Source organism: Gymnoscopelus microlampas (genome assembly GCF_963454915.1).
Source record: "Gymnoscopelus microlampas genome assembly, chromosome: 21".
In the NCBI taxonomy this organism is placed as follows: Eukaryota; Metazoa; Chordata; class Actinopteri; order Myctophiformes; family Myctophidae; genus Gymnoscopelus; species Gymnoscopelus microlampas.
Window position 1 is genome coordinate 9643906 of NC_139958.1, and position 20268 is coordinate 9664173.

At 41.9% G+C, this 20268-nt stretch overlaps 2 protein-coding genes and 1 long non-coding RNA gene across 3 annotated transcripts in view; 1 reads left to right on the forward strand and 2 right to left on the reverse strand.

Moving 5' to 3' along the window:
• Positions 1 to 20268, forward strand: part of LOC311037530 — a 439052-nt gene that overhangs the window by 94624 nt on the left and 324160 nt on the right. The window lies entirely within an intron of this gene.
• LOC311037513 (protein FAM240B) lies at positions 1098 to 6841 on the reverse strand. Its single transcript, XM_084046692.1, has 3 exons — positions 6736 to 6841; positions 5165 to 5289; positions 1098 to 2844 (listed from the first exon to the last, which is right to left on the reverse strand). The coding sequence occupies exons 2-3, from the start codon at positions 5284 to 5286 to the stop codon at positions 2733 to 2735; spliced, it is 234 nt and encodes a 77-aa protein (XP_083902818.1). The 5' UTR covers positions 5287 to 5289; positions 6736 to 6841; the 3' UTR covers positions 1098 to 2732.
• On the reverse strand, positions 14472 to 20042 carry tdgf1 (teratocarcinoma-derived growth factor 1). Its single transcript, XM_084046596.1, has 6 exons — positions 19835 to 20042; positions 19376 to 19422; positions 18506 to 18850; positions 17118 to 17232; positions 16739 to 16845; positions 14472 to 15245 (listed from the first exon to the last, which is right to left on the reverse strand). Exons 1-6 carry the CDS (start codon positions 19855 to 19857, stop codon positions 15142 to 15144), a joined length of 741 nt encoding a protein of 246 aa, XP_083902722.1. The 5' UTR covers positions 19858 to 20042; the 3' UTR covers positions 14472 to 15141.

The window sequence follows — 20268 nt, forward strand, 5'->3', positions numbered from 1 at the left end:
TGCAGGAATGCCTACTGAGTGTCAAAAAAATACTTTCTGGCCTTGACAGCCCATGCATCCAAACAGAAAAGTCATATCTTATTGCATTAAACAACATTAAACAATGTTAAACTCATTTTGCATGTTTCTTTGCCACTCGATTTGCCACTCGATGTGCCATTCACTTTAAGCATGCGCATATCCTCTATAGGCCATTGGTCTCTCAGGGGGGCCCATATGAGCTCAGGATCTGGCCCTGCTGAGAGTGAAGGCTACAAAAAAACTGTAGACATTGGTTGTTCAATTCCGTTTGTTTGAAGAACAAAGTCTATCAGTCTACAGTGAAACTTTCCAGCATTTAGATTGTGTCAAAGGTCAAGTGTCACAGGATCTGACACGAATTTTGACCTGATGGTCAAGATTCAATTTATCCACTGAGCAAGCAGCAGGCAGGGCTCTATAGACCAATTATTTGTTTACTAACATTGAGACTGGACGCACAGGTGATTGTTTCACGCAATCAATTCCCAACCTGTTGTTTCGGGGTGCGCTGGTTTCAGCACACCCCAACCCCCTCTTGTGTGTTGGCTAGTGACGCGCGTCCTAGCGAGACCTGACAGAATGGGTTTCATTGAGAGCATACTGGTTGCACGCATACTGGTTCTTATCAGTGTGACGTCGTCTGTTAAGGGGTCTATTAGCTCAATGGTAAAAATGTCAGGACTTCCGCAGGAGACACATTTGAGTGTTCAAATCCAGGGTAGAAGAGGAAGAGGAAAGTTTTATAAAAAGTGTTGTCTAGAATGTGCTTTGCACCGCACGGCAGTAAAATGCAGTTAATGAACCAGGCCCCTGTTTCTATCGATCAGTCAATATCCATGAATTCAAGTCTCCATGGGGTGACTAATCGATAGGAAAAAAGTCATTTTGGGGGTGAACTATCCCTTTAACATCAATAAATAACAATAGCCACGTAAAATAGAACACGAATCAATCAATGAATGACAATGAAAACGTGTCACCTAAACACTGCACAGTTAACATTAAGGAAAGAAAATGCCCAGCCCAAACTGTTAAAATGAAACAGAATTTATTAATGACATAAAATAAGAGGAAATATTAGGAAGAAGTCAAATACACCGTACAGGCCTGGGAGGATGCTCTCTAAATACAGTGGAAAGGGGATAGTTTCCTCACATTATCCAATCTGGTCCTTTACAGCAAAACTCACTCACTCTCGTACCCGGTCCATTTGATATACATTTAATCTTCAAGTCCTACATTTAATTGAATTTAACCTATTTATTTAATATGTTTAATTGGTCTGATATGTATTCATTTAGTAAACAGAAGAATGCATTTAGATTTCATTCATTACATTAAATCAATATATTAGAATGGTTGAATTAATTAAATTAATGACTGCATGGTGAACCTGTAAAGGCTTACCCTCTATATATGTTTACATATTGTTCTACGCAGTAACATCCTCAGTGTTTATTTAACCCTGTGAGAGTACAAATGTAACCAGATGAACACTTATATATAGCTATACATTCTCAGAGTTAAATTGACACTGAGGAGTTTACTGTGTAATGAAGCAGTTAGAAATGTGTACAATGTTGTCCTGTCAACCAACTAGCCAATCACAGCGCCACCGTCCCTTTGGACTATGGGATGCAAACTCTACTCAGTTTATATTCTGGAGAAAAAATGATGACGAGTCACAGAGGCTGAATGTGGCCAGTGTCGCCCCCTGTGAGAAGGTCGTATAGTCCATTGGATCTCAAAGTGGGGTCCGGGGACCCCCAGGGGTCCTTGCGGGGGGGGGGGGGATACAGATACAGTCGCATCGCGACGTGTTGTGAGCTTGTAGATCTGCTATTTTCAAATGTTTTAGTGCTTTTACTTTTGGTACTTGAAGTACATTTTGATACCAATACTTTTGTACTTTTATTCTGGAATTTTACTTGTAACAGAGTATTTCTATAATGCAGTATTGGTACTTTTACTTAAGTAAAGAATTTGAGTACTTTTTCCACCACTAGTTTTATGTAACAAGGACATGTCACAAAACTCTGGGACAATGAAGACAGCAACAATTAACTTCTCTTCTATTGTAAAATATGGAGCACATATTTGCCGGGGAAGTTCGTAACAAGATGCTACAGGATGTGTTTTCATCTCATAAAGGCCAAAAAAAGGCCTGCTTTCTGGGTCAGTCTTTCATTACTTTCATCTACCGACCACAAGGAGGAGACTCCATTGTGAGAATCTATTTGCAACTTCCCTAGTCTTTGATGCAATACGCCTTGCAAATGGCCTTTACGCCAGCGGTTCCCAAACATTTTCATGCCAAGGACCCCCAAATTAATGTATTTGGCCACAGACCCCTATCAGAAAAGAGCAGAAAAGAGCAGGGAAAAGAGCAGGGACCCCCCTGGGGGGGGGGGGGGGGGGGGGGGGGGACAGATGAAGATAGGGGTCTTCATCTGTCTCTCAGCTAGGGGTCCTTGACCTGAAAAAAACATTGAAGACCCCTGCTATACATACATGCTCCTTTCTCATCATTAAAATAAACGTGCTCTGAAAATGCACGGTTGGGAACCACTGTTACAGACAGACAGACAGACAGACAGACAGACAGACAGACAGACAGACAGACAGACAGACAGACAGGCAGACAGACAGACAGTCTATAACAGTGAGACAGACTCAGATTCCATGGCAGACCCTACTGGTCACCCAATAGTTCAGTTGCTGAGGACTTGCTGGGCTTTCTCTGCTCGTCTCGTTTGCTCCTCGAAGAAGCTCTGCTGGTGTTCGTTCCTCCGTGCCAGCCTCTGCAGCCACTCCCCTCTCAGCCTGGACAAGGACAGAGGAGTGTTAATTGACCCCCAACATGGGTCCTTGGGGAGGGACAGATAGTCAGAATGTTCATACCATTATTAGTCAGTGATGGGAAAAGTATACTTAAATGTTTTACATAAGTAAAAGTATCAATACTGCAATGTAGAAGTATTATATCTGCACTGCAAAGTAACTAGTAACTAAAGTTCTCAAATAGTTGTAGCGGAGTAAAAAGTATAATATGGAGTAGAAGTAAAAGTATAGACAATTTTAAAATACTCCAGTAAAGAAAAAGAACCTCAAAATTGGTACAGTACTTGAGTAAATGTACTTACTTACTTTACACCACCGTTATTAGTTAATATTCAATTATTGACTCATTCTTTGTTATGTTTTATTATTAAATGACATGATGATGTTATTATTCTAATTAGCAGCAGCCTATAATCAGACATAAAAGCAGCGGTGGTTGTCATTGTCTGGCAGTGGGTGGGTGATGATCCTGTGCCAGAAACGATGGCCCACCCCTGGATTATGTCGTCAGTCAGGACACAGGACACAGGTCAAGCCACCAGGATGTGTAACATGCACCGTTTCATAACTTCATTAGAGCCTATACAAAACACCACTGCATGGACAGCCCAAATGTGGCTTTGCTAATACCTCGTCAGTCATCACATCGTAGCCTGAGAATGTTGATTAGGGCCAGTGAGTTATTTGTTTAATACCAGAGATTAGCTGACATATCTGTGGGATACGATGACATAATGCCAGAGATTAACTCGACTGGACCGCGTTGACGGACACACGTCGGCTCTGCAACACCTCTCTATCATAACGATAACATCGTTAAGCCTGACGTTCTCTCTCGGGCCATTGTCATCTTTCTGTTTGTCCCCCTCTCGCAAGGACGAGGGATCCGTTATAACCAGTGGTGTAAAGTAACTAAGTACATGTAACTCAAGTACTGTACTTAAAGAAGTAGTTCACCCAAAAAATGACTTATTTTCTATCAATTGCACACCCCATGAAGCCTTGAATTCATGGAGATTTGTTTGTTTTTGTCGCATTTGTCGCCTAAGCCAATCATTTGATGACCGACAGAGAGACTCAATGGAGACTCTGCAAGTCTCTTACTGCAAATAATATTAATATGTTTTTATTAGCACCATTATTACAAACATGTGAGGTCCTGTCTAGGCCCGTTGAGGTCTGTCTAACTCTCCTTCATTTGTCCCCACCCGTTTAACATAACCCAATGATCCATAACACAACACAGATCTCATTTTAACATAACCCAATGATCCATAACAACAACAAAGATCTCATTTCACTGGATCAGTGCAGATCATTCCAACAGCCTGGGTTTTGGGGGACTATAGTGCTGAGGTTAATGTTTAGGCTCTGGCATTATCTAATTTCTCCATGCATCCCGTATGCCTCTCTATCATTCTCTCTCTCTCCCATTCTCTCCCCAGACATACATACATACACAGACTAGAGCATTGGTTCTCAAAGTGGGGTCCGGGGACCCCCAGGGGTACTTGAGAGGGCTCCAGGGGGTCCCCAGCTAAATGACGGATAGGAACCAAATGGACCCTTATGGGTCTGTAACTCTGAAAGCGTACATTTGTACACTCTCAGAGTTACATTAACATTGATTTTACAATATAAATCGGGGTCCCGACTCCCAGAGATAGAGATGCTATTAAATGGGGTCCGCAGCCTAATGCATGTCAAACTGGGGGTCCTTAAAATTAAAGAATCACTACTAGAGCCGTAAAAATCTTCTCTTATGGGGGTCCCTGGCTTATCTTTTCAAATGGGGGTCCGCAGGCTAATAAGTGTCAATTTGGGGGTCCTTGACATTAAAAAGTTTGAGAACCTCTGGACTAGAGCTGTAACAAGTAACCCAAGGGACTTCTTTAGTTTAGCAATAGACCCAAAGAGTATGAACTCTTATCAATAAGTTGTCTCTCCAAGACGGAGAGACAGCTTATTGTTAGTATTATTATTATTTTTTCACTACATTTTTTATATATATATAAAATCGATTAGTCACCCCATGGAGACTTGAATTCATGGATATTTTTTTGTTTTTGTCGCATTCCTAAGCCAATAATTTAATGACCAGCGGACCAGTAGGCAGCAGTTCCGGTTGGAGACTCTTTTTTTCTCCTGCCGGAACCGGTGCCGGTCAAAAAGTCATTTTGGGGGTGAACTATCCCTTTAAGTTCCTTTCATTAGTTTAATACGACATTTAAGACAGCACAATGACTAATAGGTATATATCATTATAATTTCATTATTATCTCTATCTCCAGAGTAAAGTGACCTTGTCAGAGCGCTGCCTTTCATTCTGCTGTCCTCTTCGCCCGCGGTCTCTGTGTGCTGGTTGATTTTCTGCTCCCAGAAAGACTTCAGCTTGTCTTTGTCATGGATACGAGCCGCGTTCATCACCTGGAAGGATCAATGTGATGGTTATAAAAGAACCACATGAACCATGGCATCCCTAGTCTTCTACGTGAACATTTGGCTAAAATAAGTGAACATTCAGCGAAAACAAACCTATACAAGCGAAGAGATTTGGTGTAGAGGTAAAAAAAGGAATGGACCAAGTATAGATCACTGGGGGAACTCGGTCAACAAAGTATTAAGTGGTTAATATCATAGAATAGAATAGAATAGAATAGAATATACAAGCCATCATAATGTACTGTAAGTGACCTGGCATAACTTAAATATTGTTTTCTATTTGCAGAAGGAGACTTTTATATTTCTAAATGTATTTATTTAAGAATATATATATATTTGTGATGATATTGAATGTTTGGTGCTATTTTATATGTTGATGAATTGAATACCTAGGACCCCAATGGAAACAAGACCGCAAGGACGTTTTTGGTTTTACAAAGTGTTTGACTGTACTCGTACTGTTTTTACATTTCTGTCTAATAAAATATGCAATCAATCAATCAATCAAAGAAGTGTGATTCGACATAACATCATGTGACGGCACATTTAAACATTTCAAAGATATGGGCAATTTACAAAATGTATTTCAGAACGTAATTATTTATGCTTCAAAAGTATAACAAATATATACAGTATGTGCATGGCCTTAAAATCTATTCATCTTCTGGTTTACACACACACACACACACACACACACACACACACACACACACACACACAGATATACAGTATATCCACATGTATTGTACACACATTCATGCTGGCTTGCATTTTCCTTTTGCATGTTACTGTCTGTCACTGCCCTCTTCTTGTGAAGGAAATTGGTAATAATTTACTTACAGCAGCTTTGGAGGTTTGTGTCAAACTTCACTTCTTCCCTTATTATGTCTCTTACTTCTGGATCCCTCGTTTCACTTCTTACTTCCTCCCCTCATCTCGTCTCAGGATTTTCTTCTCGTCTTGTACTTCACTTCTTGTCCACTCCCTCTTTTATCAGTGTCTTCTCTCTCTCTCTCTCTCTCTCTCTCTCTCTCTCTCTCTCTCTCTCTCTCTCTCTCTCTCTCTCTCTCTCTCTCTCTCTCTCTCTCTCTCTCTCTCTCTCTCTCTCTCTCTCTCTCTCTCTCTCTCTCTCTCTCTCTCTCTCTCTCTCTCTCTCTCTCTCTCTCTCTCTCTCTCTCTCTCTCTCTCTCTCTCTCTCTCTCTCTCTCTCTCTCTCTCTCTCTCTCTCTCTCTCTCTGTCCCCCAAGGTCAGCTACATACAATTAGAGAAAGTGAAAAAAAGCAATTTCTCAGAATCATAATAAGGACTAAAACAAACTGCTGTATTTAGCTTAGCTCCTCGTTCATTCTATTTTCTTCTATTCTGTCTCATGTATGCATTCAGTCGTTCTACATCATCTCTCTATCGATTCTCTGTTTGGCCTATTTCACCTTTTCTGTCTTCTTCTCTTCCTTCTTTTTGTTTTTTAACTCTTGTCCTTTCTTGCTCTCACTCCAACAAAATAGTTCTCTCCTCTCTCCTGTCACACTGAATTGGTTCGACTTCTTTGGTGAATGTTGCGTTTAATCGTCCATTTTTTGTGTACCATTCATCCCTACATCCCTTTGTCCTTCTGAACGTAGAGATGCTCACTTGTTACACACGCCCTTTTATTCTGAACTCCTCCCCTATCAGACCTCACCCTCTCTGGTTCCACATCATCGGTCCGCATGATTGGTCCTCTCAATCCCAGGTGCTTCTGTTTTTACAGTCCTCCTAAGCACTTGTCAATTGTGTTCACCTGATGTCAGTGATTAGACAATAGACACTAGAATTCCATGAATTCCCTGTGAATATAATTAACTTCCTGGTTGGATAGTATACTGGTAGGATATAATACCAGCAGTGCTAAATGTCCTGGTAGGATATGGAACTACCAGTAAGTAAGTAAGGTCCTCGTAAGATATAAAACCAGCAGTACTAGAAGTCATGCAAAGATGGAAAACCACCAGTAGGCCTACTAGAGGTCCTGCTAGGATAGAAAACCAGCAGTAGAAGTCCTTGCAGAATGGAGACCCGGCAGTACTAGAAGTCCTTCTGGAGTGGAAAACCAGCAGTATACAGGTCCAACACCAGCAGTACCGGTCAGGGGGCCTAGATTCTAGAACACCAGCAGTACTAGCGCTCCTCCCCCCAAAACACACGCCCATTTCTAACTCCTCCTACAGACTACAGTCCAAACCTCACACAAATAGCTACACATGATCCCTGGGGTCATCATGTGAGGAGAAATGCATCATGCGCAATTTTAATATTTCATACCAATTTTATCAAGAAAAAGTCCAAAAATAATGGACGCCAAATCAACCCAAAGTTTGTAGAGGTGTCTAAACCCATAGGGTGCATCGCAAATGCACTAGTACGGCAGTGTCGAGAGACCATGGCACAAGCGCATTTGGATTAGATCAGGTGATGCTGAGGGAGCAGTGCTTAGTGTGGCTGTACAGTCCCACTCGCCAATGATTTATTGGAGGGATCAATCTTCACACAGACACACACACACACACACACACACACACACACACACACACACACAGTACAGGGATACACAAAGTAGATTTGAGGAGTGAGCTCATTGTCCTAGGAGTATAGTTTTGTGAACAACACACACCAGTTTTTATGGTGTGCCAATGAGTCATCGCTGAAAAAATAAATAAAAAAAAACAGCCTAGAGGGCACCAGGAGATTAGTCCTAACTCTCTCTCTTTGTGTGCGTGTGTGTGTGTGTGTGTGTGTGTGTGTGTGTGTGTGTGTGTGTGTGTGTGTGTGCGCGAGAGAGAGAGCATGTGTCAATATTTGCCCATATCTGCATTCATCATCTGTGTGTGTGTGTGTGTATGTATGTGTGTGCGCGCGCGTGTGCACACAATATTTGTCCATATCTACATTCATATCTATAACCATCATCTGTGTGTTTGTGGGTGTGTGTGGTGTCTCTGGGTGTGTGTTTCTGTATTAATCTTTTCTCTTCATCACCTCAGACAAATAGCCCAAGGGGATAGAAGACTGACAGACAGAAACGTAACGTGGTAAAAATAACACATGTAAAATGTTTGTGTGTACGTGTCACTGTGTCACAGGGTTTTGTACACACAGCCACTTGCCTGTCTCTTTCGCTCCAATCCCCAACTCTCTGACTATCTTTATATCTAGCTCAGCCATTCTCAACCATGTGGGCCCACAGGCAAAGCAGATTTTATCGATAGTTTATAACAGGGGTCTTCAACGTTTTTCAGGCCAAGGACCCCTTGGCTGAGAGAGAGATAAAGCAGGGACCCCCATTATACTGTATATTGTATTAAGCTTCATAGACTTGTTTGACACTGACAGCACTGTCATAAGTGCAGGTTGGATTCATGTCAGAGGGATAGTTCACCCCCAAAATGACTTTTTTTCTATCGATTTGTCACTAAATGCATGGAGACTTGAATTCATGGTTATGTTTTTGTTTTTGTCGTATTCCTAAGCCAATAATTTGATGACCGGCAGCGGTTCCGGTAGGAGACACAAAGAGGCTCCTTTGTATCTCCTACCGGAACCGCTGCCTACCGGTCCGCTGGTCGTCAAATTATTGGCTTAAGAATTGGCTTCAAGTCTCTATGGGGTGACTAATCTATAGAAAAAAAGGCATCTCCAGACATTAAACCACTTGAACCGACAATACTACGTAAACTTCACCTTTCACTCTGTGCCTGGTCTGCTCCTTTTTCCCCCTACACCAAACCTCTTTGCCAAAAATAGCAGATCTACAAGCGCACAACACTTCGCAGCTTGTGGATCTGCTATTTTTGGCTAAAGTTCTCCTCAGAATATAGGGATACTTGGTTGAAGTGGTTAATGTAAAATTCACACAAAGAATTGGCAGACCCACTGTAGTAACTCTGAGGACCCCCCGTGGCAGGTCCTGGACCCCCTGTTAAAGACCTTTGGTTTATAACGTTGATCTAAAACTGGAACACAATCCAAGCCGTAACACAGTAGATTGACTGATCATTTAATAAACCATGCTCTGAAAATGCACGCGACCCACCCACCTAAACACCGGGCTTAACCTTGTTAAGTGGTCAGATGGGTGGGCCGTGGACCACTTGTTGAGGTTTTCACAAGGCATTGCACTGTGGTGTTAGTTAGGTTAGTGTAGCATCTTTAATTTAAGCTGTTGTGTAGGTCATTCCAAGTGGTCGGGGCACTAAAACAAAAGGCTGTTTTCCCCAGTTTAGTCTTTACTTTGGGGACCTTTAGCGTGAGCCAGTCACTGGAGTGTGTCCTATGTGTTACAGGATTCCAATCCAGCAGAGATGTAATATACAGAGGTAAAGTCCCATCAATTGCCTTAAAAATCAAACAGGTACCAGTGTCTGTATCGCCTGTCGGCCAAGGAAGGCCAACCCACTCTATAATACAGAATACAGTGATAAGTCCTGTAATGTTCACCTGATACAAATCACAGGGGCTTGAGGCATCTGTTTGTCAAACACTTTCACTTTCCTCATGCCCGTTTTGTCCACTCGCCAGCTCTCTGAACCAATACAGCAAATCAGGCGGTTTGCCAATTTTAGCCAATCACGAGAGAGTTACCCATCAGTCAGTTTTATTGTCGTTCCAGACCAGTTCCAAATATGTCTGCTCACTTCTTGGTGTCATCACTTCCAATTTATCTTGTTTACCCTGCATCCTCTCTCCTGATTGGGTGAAATTGGTAGCAGAGTTGAAGAGATGGGGGAGACCCCTGTTTGTTTCTGAACAAACACACTATAGCAATATTAGTGTCTTTAACACTAATGTTAGGATTTAAAGTTCAAACTGGAGCCACAAACCACCAGGAAACAAAGGTTGCAATCAAATATCCAGTTTATTTAGCCGGATAATGATGTATAGTGTTGACATTGGGTTTCATGATGATTGCCATGGTTCTAAACAAAGACACAAAGAAACAAATTATAATATCATACCAGATAAAATATCAAACATAAATATGTCCTTTAAATCATATTATACATTAAGGTATTGTATATCAACAAAATAATAATAAGCCAAGTATTTACTACATAATATTAAACACATCTAAATATCCATATAACTCAAGTTCATCAATTCTTAAATATAATCCACATCACTAGAAGTAAAACACTGGAACTTACATTATACCAGGTTTAACAGACGCATGGGAAACATCAGCAGCACACGGCAAACACACAGGCCGGCCGCATGTGTTTGGAAACAAAGGACAAGGGGAGAATGGGAATCCAGCCCTGCTTTTATAGTGGGAGGAAGTGAGGTCACCACAGCAGGTAACCACTGAACCCCATTGTGGTGTCTCCTTGTGGAGCGGAGGGAAAATGAGCCTTGCGGTTTCTAACAATTAAGGTATTGGTGTCGAGTATGGAGAAGCACACCTGCTGGCTGACAAGTAGCCCTACTTGAAGCTCTGGCCGGGCAATTAGATGTTTGGAGACCCAGGTTCAAATCCCAGATGTTAAATTTGCAATTACCTCACTTGATGGTGGACTAGAGAGTCCATGCCTCTCACTCCAATCAAGCAATTTATAAGTTGTAAATGGTCTCCACTGCTGTGTTCTTCTGTTCTGTTTCTTTTTATTTCACCAACATTTTGTGAAGAACTGCCTTCGTCATGGTGAAGACAATGGTGTTTTATGGACCGATATTTCTTCCACACTCTCAAAGTTATACTAACTCTGAACCAGGGATCTTTCTTGCGATTTTGTGGTCGACACATTAACAAGTGAACTACGATTGTGCCTTGATCTGTATCTGCCAGTGGTGTAAAGTAACTAAGTACATTTACTCAAGTAGCCTACTGTGCTTAAGTACAATTTTGAGGTATTTTTTACTTTACTGGAGTATTTCCAATTTTCAATACTTTTACTTCTACTCCACTACATCTCAGAGGCACTGTCTCATTCTGTAGTCTTACTCTAAAGCTCACAACGTGTCACATCGCGACGCGTTGTGGGCTTGTAGATCCGCTGTTTTCAAATAGATCAATACCGAGGTTGTAGATCAGCTATTTTCAAACATTTTTGTACTTTTACTTTTGGTACTTTAAGTATATTTTGATGCCAATACTTTTGCACTTATACTCAAGTAACATTTTGAACACAGGCCTTTCACTTGTAACAGAGTATTTTTTTATATTGTGGTATTGCTGCTTTTACTCAAGTAAAATATCTGAGTACTTCTTCCACCACCGGTATCTGCTGTGTCACCGTTCACCTCACAGCCAACGATGTTAGCACAGTTACAGTACATACTGTACCAGCGACACAGTGACATCCTCATGCACACATACTGTACTCACACACCGTGCTGTCATTTCAGAGCAAAGCATCAACGCATGACCTGGTGGTCTTGTTTACGTAATGAGCCTTTAAGTCTGTGTGTGACTCTGGGTGTGCACCAGAGATTATTGACCCCACTTGGCAGCCAAGTAATATGGAAGGCATGAGAAGACTGCTGTGATGACACACACACACGCACGCACGCACGCACACACACACACGCGCGCGCGCGCGCGCACACACACACACACACACACACACACACACACACACACACACACACACACACACACACACACACACACACACACACACACACACACACACACACACATTGCTGCCTGGCTTAATCCTAGTTTCGCCTATTATTATGATCAGCTGCCTGTGTGGATTTGGGGAAACATCATAGGTGATCTACAAGCTCACAACGTGATTAGTTGTGACACATTGCGAGCTTATATATCACCTGTTTTTGCCAAATGTTCACCTAATATGACATGCCCAGAAAACGGTCCCCACTATAGGGTTTATGTGGTCAAGCTGTCATGTTGGAAACCAAAAGATGTATTTCTCCTTGTTGCATTTAGTGTTGCTTGAAATATGTTGAATGCACTTAGCACTTGGCTCTTGACCACGCTGTCCCCCCCCCAGGATTTTTTTAACAGAGTAGATGTCATTTCCAGCCCTAACCCTGGATTTTGGGAGTTTGATACTTGTATCAGGCTTTACTTGCATAGGATCCATTAAAAAGTTAAAAGTAGCAATAAAAGAGCCATATTTAATAATAACATTTTGCTGGGGACCCCCTGGAACCCCCCCAAGGACCCCTGGGGGTCCCGGACCCCACTTTGAGAACCAATGCTTAACGCTTTTTGAAAGTCCTGAAAAAAGACCAAGACTCGCGCAACAAAAATCGTCAAGACACACCATCTCCGGTTTACTTCCAGTATCTGCATAGTCTCGCGTCTCGCGTAGCTATCTGCGTGAAGTGGACCGTGGACGCCTTTTTAGGAGACTGGAAGCAGGTTGGCGTCCGCCCACTTCAGATAGCAGATAGCTACGCGAGACGTGAGACTATGCAGATACGGGAAGTAAACCGGAGATGGTGTGTCTTGCCAAATTATGTTGCGCAAGTCTTGTTTTTTTTGTTTTTGCTATTTTAGAATGTTTATGCTGAAAAGTAACAGTTTTTGCCATAATGAGGTTTCCGCCAGACAATATATTTATATTAATATTGTACATGCAAAATTGCTGCTATACGAAAACATATTGTTACTGCACTGTTTCTTATTTTTATTTTCATTTGTAATAAAATGTCACTGACATCACAAGGTATTCTTCATTTTACGTATGGTCCAGTATATTATTAATTCATATCAGTCACTGTATTCCAGTGGGTAAGGCAGCCTACTGTAAGTCTTAAACTAAATATATAAAACATAACCCTAACCCTCTAACATGATCTACAGCCTGTAGATCATGTGTTTACCTGTAGACTACAGGTAAACACATTTGAATATGAAGTTGATGATCAAAGTGACAGCTACTGTAACCTAAAAGAAAGTACACTTTCCACCACTGGGAAAGCAATCTCTCAAGAACAGATTCAGGTTAAAAAAAACAGCAGAGAGCGCTGTTTTTCCCTTTTTTTTAAGAAAAGAGACAGGTCATTGTGTCAAAATGCTGACATCGCCATCTAGTGGTTCAGGACTGGAAGTGACTCTCTCAATTTATAATTTAGTGCTACATGAACACCTCTTGAAATAAATGGACCCTGAATTAGGGCTGGGCAATAGATCAATATTATGTTGACATTGTGATAAGATACTACATATCATTTGGTGTTTTGGATGTTTACATATTGTGATATGGCTTACGTTTTGTCTTCTCCTGGTTTTAATCGCAACTTTTAATTCAAATGTACAGCTAAATTAGCCAATCTACAACCACACAAGTGTCACAGGTCTTAGATATTGTGATATGTATGACCAAATGCCAAAATCAAGTTTCTCCGCCTCAGTTTATTTCCCCCTTTTTTTGGTGGTTGAACCATTGGCTGTATAAACAGCAGGGGACAGGCAACTCACCACACTGACCACCTCACTGAACACCGAGGAGACGTTTATCTAAAAGATAAGATAATGTTTTAACAATCACAGCCTCATCAGTGGACTCCCATCCCAGAGATAAGTCGATGGGCAAACAGAATGATGTTTAACACACTGCAAATCCCAGACGCTTAAAAGCCAGACCAGAACAAAAAGGGGAGACGAGAGCAAATGCAGGGCGAGAGAGAAAGGAATGGTGAGGGATGATTATCAGAGGATTAGGCCCCTACATAATGACACAAACGGCATGATTTCTGGGGATGTGCAACCACTTAAACCTTATCAGTCGATTGGAGTCCCCCATAGTTCTATACTATAATTTAGAACATAAAATGTTCTAAAATATTCATAATTCATGTTTGAATAAGGGCTTACGGGTTAACTCAGCGAGTGTACAAATGGATAATTAACACTGAGGATTGTACCGTGTTGATGGGCAACACAACCAGTTAACACAATTGGACACAAATCTCTTTTCAAAATGGCCCCTTGTTAACATAGCATAGATAGTTGTCATTCAGAAAAGAAAGAAAAGCTTGTTGTTGGTTTGAGGTAGATTACTATACTGACTGGAATAAAACACAGGAGTCATTCGTGTTGAGTTGAGACAAGATGTTATTACAAAAAAAGTCACAATGTGTGCAAGATGTTGTCAAAATCAGTGCAAATATGAAAACATCAGCATACAAAATAGGTAGCTTATATGTGCTGTCGCTAAAACACAGTTTATCAGTCAGTCAGACAAAAAAAAAAAGAACATGAAAAGGGTGACATTCCACTTGACCACTAAAACATGTATCAATTCATCAAGATTAAAAAGCAAAACATTCAGTTTTTTTTTTTTACAATAAAAATCTTATGTACAGCTTTCTTCATAACCCTGTTGCTTATTCAAGACAGCAAGATGTGCAAAGTACCTTCCACTGGAAGGAATAACATATACAGAGCTAGACAACAGTTCACAGTTTCGGCCAAAACGACACCACTGGGAGGAACAACACAATACAGAGCTTGACAACAACAGTTTTCATTGTCAGCCATATTGACGCCACAATCCTGCTCAACAGGTATTGCTAAAGCAACAGGCAAACAGGTAACTCCTGCTGCCAGTTGGCAAGCTTTGCCATCAGAACCTGCTTTTGCCCGACGGGTGTCTGGCACCGGAAATAGCCAATCTACAAGTTCACAAGGCACCGCACCGCGACGGGTTGCGTGACTTTGTAGATCTGCTCTCTTCAGAAATCTTGCAGTTGTACGTAAACATTTGACAATATCCATAACACTTAGACCAAGCTCCAGTCTCTGACATTGACAGTCCACAGCTTGATTGGCACAAAACTATCCTGTTGCCCGTGTCTGTCCAGAAACTGTCATTAGGCAGAGCCGCCTCTCAAAGGAGAAACACAAGAACTAGCAGCGCCAGACACAGCAAGTAGAGCGTCTGAGCCACTCTGATGGCCGATGAACGAACCCATTGGATCTGCTGGGAATCATCTGGAAAATAGAGGAGGGTCAGGGTTAATACTAGCTTTGATTGTGTAATATAACACTGAGAGAGAGAGAAAGAGAGAAAGAGAGAGAGAGAGAGATAGAGAGACTTAAACTTCATGTCAAGGACCCCCAAAATGATATGCATTTGTCTGCAGACCCCTCAAAAATATTTTGTGCCAGGGATTTTTCAAAAACAGCAGATCTACAAGCTCATAGCACAGCACTTGGTGCCACGCTATGAGCTTGTATATCTGCTATTTTCGAATAGCAGATATACAAGCTCTATATCAACACATTTTGCAGGGGACCCCCTGGTACCCCCCAAGGACCCCTGGGGGTCCCCGGACTCCAGAGAGAGAGAAATTCATGGAGGAAGGAAGGAAGAAAGGGAGGGAGGGAGGAAGACATGGGGGGGGTTACCATTACTAAAGACCACAGCCAGCTGAATGAATATGTTGTGAATGAAGGGGATATGGGTTGTCATTAGCACATCTAAACAACTGAAACCCCCCAGTTTGCTGAATACCCCCCTATGACTCTTAAATAGGCACTTTATATGAAAACCCCTGCTTCCTGCTGGTGGCTTTTTACCACAAAGCTTAAATCTACTTTGTTGTATGACGAATAGCAAAAATAGCCCATCTACAAGATCTACAAGCTTTTTTTTTTACCACTTAAGCCTATTCTTTGTTGTATGAAGACTAACAAAAATATCCTATCTGCCAGCTAAAAATGTGTACTGAGAAATAACACTGAGAGTTCTTTACCCACGTGTGTTCGGTCAAACAATTCTGCTACCCGACACAGGTTATAGTTTCAATCACAAAAAAGCTCTTTCCAATTTGACTGAGTTGATTGTGTTGGCGACCGATATCTATTTTCAAATATGGAAATATTGTGAGCCGGTTGAATCAGAATGTCTGAAGCATGAATGCCTCTCTGGGGGTAAACAGGCCATCTACACTTCTATTCAGAAGCCAAAGAGTCAGCCACTACACAACACCTTTGCTACGGCTGTTCTGCCCCCCATGCAGCCACAGGTCAAGTTATACATTTGGAAAACCAAAGCCTGGTTGTGATAACTACACATTTTCAATTGTGCTTTGATTGATTCCAGGGTAAGAAATCAGCACCTAACAATGCTCAATTTGCTATTGTGTAAGAGGTTAGTATGTAGTCTAGGAAACCACACTTTAATCTACCAAACATTTTGGCAGATAAACGGCCATCATTTTGGCAGTTCTTTTACATTCTTAACCACTTAAACTTAGGCGACCAGGCCTTTATTGTTCCTCTGTTCCAAGTGTCTCATTTGCACATCAAAAGACTAACATGGCTCGTAATAGTGACTTTTCTGGAACAACCCTTCCCCAGCCTCTTTCCTGCCAATATACAAACCAGGTTTCTAAACTGGTGCCACTCCTAAATTGCACACAATTGGACACAAATATTGGACCGTGTGCGTGTGTGTTTAAATGTGTGGAAACCGTGCTTACCACACTCATGGAACACCTCCGGGAAGCAGTGCAGGACTCCATAGCCACAGCGGCAGTAAGCACAGCCTTTCCGAACCCACTCTCCATGTGGGATAACACCGCAACTCCTACACAGATGAGAAAAGGAGAGACAGAGTGGGGGTTAGTTAAGGCAACGTGGTTCTCAAACATTTTCATCTAATCGTTAGATGCTTGACCGGTCCCGCTCGTTCAACTAGTGAACTGAGAAAGGACGCTCACTGACTGAAATTCTGTCACTTTTCTATAATAGAAGATTTGCACGTATGTAATGTAACCCTGCAAAAACGGACCCTCACTGTGTCCCATCTTTACGCTTTCAGTGTCAAATGACCTCTGGGGATTTAAGCATTGTTTTTACCTGATTCGCTCGTCGTTTTCACAGGTCCTTCCACTGAAATGCTGAGGGCAAGCACAGAAACTGCCCAGAATACAGGTCCCACCGTTCTTACAGCAGCTACGACTCTGTCTGGCAGCTTCAGTGATGGAGGCAGAACACAGAGAATGGGGGAGGAGGAGGGGGGGGGGGAAGAGGAGAGATCATGAGAAACTACATTATAAAAAACATTCAGTCGTTTCATATTTAACCCATTTACACCTGAGACCGACTCTAAGAACGTCTTCTAAAAAATATATAGGTCTAAATGGGTCAATCAATAAAAATGAAATGATTAATATAATATATGTTATTCTTTATATGCACAGTGTAATGTTTTCCCTGGGCAAAAACAAGAATGTTGTCTCTTTTTCAACTAAAGTCCATCTATTGAGTGCCACTCTGCGACACTAACCAGAGGCTCCCAGTGACAGCACAGCTGGCATTCCTACTGACCTCTGCTTAGCATCAGATAGCCGTTTAAAAGAAAACACACACACTCACACACAGAGACTTGCCATTCCTAGTGTGTCTGTGAGAATTAGGTGCAAACATACAGAACTGACACTAACAACAGAAATATTACAAAAATGTACAACAAAAGACTGTCTCACAGAACTTCTCAGGCCCTTTTGGGCCTTTTAATGGCGTTTACTGACCCAATAGCCGGGAATCGTTCTTGTGTTAACATGTTGTATGATCAATGGCCATAGGACAAAGCCCAAACCCATATGAATGAACAACATACTGCCTAGAATAAGACAGTAGAAGATAGTAGCATATGCATCTAACTGTAACCTGTCTTTGACTCGTCTTTATATCTGAGCCATGCACACTCGTGTCCTATTTGCTCTTACATAGTCTAATGTCTAGCAACAGCAAACTGCATTCCACTTTAGTGTATTAAGAATACATTGCAAGAAGGCATGTTTATAGCCAAAAATAAATAGGTGACAAAAATGTAATCATCGTACTGACCACTGACTGTCAACATTAACTCCATAGACAAATATTGTCTATTTTGTCCCTCCATCTCCAACCTCCACGGTGGTTCTCAAAATGTTTTCGTGACAAGGACCCCCCAAATTGACAATTGAATTGTTCCTATTGTTCCTTGATTTTTTGCTGGGGGCCCGCTGGAGTCTCCGGACCCCACTTTGAGAATCACTGGACTATAATATACTGGTTTGCCTGGTGGTTATTTATACCAGTCTTTACTCTTCACTCACACACCCACAACATCCCTTTCTTTACACTAAAGCACATACAGGACATACATATTAGACACACAGAGATAGATGACATTGTTTTGGGTGGGGAAAATGTAAATCAGAGAGGGGAAAGACAGGAGTCCATCCAAACCAGTAACTTACCGATGAATGGCAGAGCAGCTGCTGAGTCGTGGTGCTGGTGCTTGCGACGGTTGGGGTAGTTGATCTGGGTCAACTGACCCAGATTCACCTGGGTCAACTGGCCGCCGTTGGGGTGGTTCACCTGGGTCAACTGGCCGCCGCTGGGGTGGTTCACCTGGGTCAACTGACCGGTGTTGGGGTGGTTCACCTGGGTCAACTGACCGGCGCTGGGGTGGTTTACCTGTGTCAACTGGCCGCCTTTGGGGTGGTTCACCTGGGCCAACTGACCGAGGAAGTCCTGGGCCTCTTCCTTGGATGAGGAGGAGGCCGTTTGGTCTTTGCCGTCACAGCCGTCACCATCACAACCTGAAACCATGAGTCATGCTGTCAGTATCACAGCGGTTACTTTGCAGAGGCCTTTCAACAAAACTCCTTCTTCTCATTCAAATGCACATTCCATTGTAGTGTGCAGTGGTGAAAATGGATACATTTACTCAAGTACTGTACTTAGTAGTTACAAGTACACAAGTTACAGTTCCAACTACATCTCAGTGTAGTTAGTTTGCATATTTAGATTATTATAACAAAACATCCATTAACTGATATGATGATGTATTATTATATAGGTTAAGCTACCCAGCAATTAAAATAATTGCTGGGTAGCAGTAATTAAAATCATCCCCATGCTTATTTATTACCATCTGTACACATTAGATTCATTAAATGTGAATTACATTCTGCATTAAGTCAAAGGGATGCAAACAGAGTAATTTTATTAAATACGGTCTGCGTCTGCAGAAAAGGTGAAATATATGCAGCAGTAGCACAGTGTGTTTGCTTAATACAATTCTGATGTTAAAACTCTGTAAATGTCAACAGCTCTTGACTTACCCGATGATGCAACAGTCTGGAGGACAACGATCGTGGACAATAGGATCCTAAAAAAATCAAAACAAAACTGGTTACTACAAGAAACAATCGTTAAATGATCTTGTTTAACAACATTTAATGTTGAGCTGAACATGTGGGTTAGACCAGTGGTTCTCAAAAGTGTGATCCGGGGGTCCTTGGAGGGGTTCCACGGGGTCCCCAGTAAAATGTAGATTGATCTGCTATTTTTTTTTAAATCTTGAAAATGTGTGCACATCTTTTTTTAAAAGGCAAACATTTTTTAACACAAATCGTGTATGGGGGTCCCTGGCACAACATATTTTCAGGTGGGGGTCCGCAGCCACATACATTTCAATGTGGGGGTCCTTGGCATGAAAAAGGTTTGCGAACCACTGGGTTAGTGCATTATTTGCATCAGTAACACACAGGCGATCAATGTCCCACTCTCCCCAAACTCACCTGAGCAGCATTGTCCAGCTCATTTTCACTCAGTCTTCTCGTAAACGTGTAGATACTCAAAACAAAAACACAGGAAACAGCCTACTCTGATTCTTTAAATGAATGTATATATCCTACACTCGTAGTCACTATCCAAGTCTCAGTCAGAATTAGTTGAGAGTTTGTGGATCGCACTCAAGCTGAACTTCAGATAAACACGGGGACTGTATCTGTGTATCCTCTTCAAAGCTTCTGCAAGTCAAGATACAAATGGTCCGGTGTGGCCTCAGTGCTGGTCTGGTCTGTCTGGTCTCTGGCTCTGCAGCTCAGAGACAGTTGCATGAGAATGATGCTCTGACTCTGATTGCTCTCTGTCTGGATGTGTATCTCAGGTGACAACGCCCCATTGAGTTAAGGAACGCCCCTCATTTGGGAGGGCGTTCCCCTAGACACCA

What these genes read in the sequence shown, in the direction of transcription:
- LOC311037513 (XM_084046692.1), bottom strand. Translation starts at nt 5,286, where the DNA reads ATGAACGCGGCTCGTATCCATGACAAAGACAAGCTGAAGTCTTTCTGG. An exon ending in AAAGGCAGCGCTCTGACAAG is followed by an intron (nt 2,845 to 5,164) that starts GTCACTTTACTC and finishes GTCCTTGTCCAG; the next exon opens with GCTGAGAGGGGAGTGGCTGC.
- tdgf1 (XM_084046596.1), bottom strand. Translation starts at nt 19,857, where the DNA reads ATGAGCTGGACAATGCTGCTCAG. An exon ending in CCAGACTGTTGCATCATCGG is followed by an intron (nt 18,851 to 19,375) that starts GTAAGTCAAGAG and finishes TCATGGTTTCAG; the next exon opens with GTTGTGATGGTGACGGCTGT. An exon ending in AGCTGCTCTGCCATTCATCG is followed by an intron (nt 17,233 to 18,505) that starts GTAAGTTACTGG and finishes CCATCACTGAAG; the next exon opens with CTGCCAGACAGAGTCGTAGC.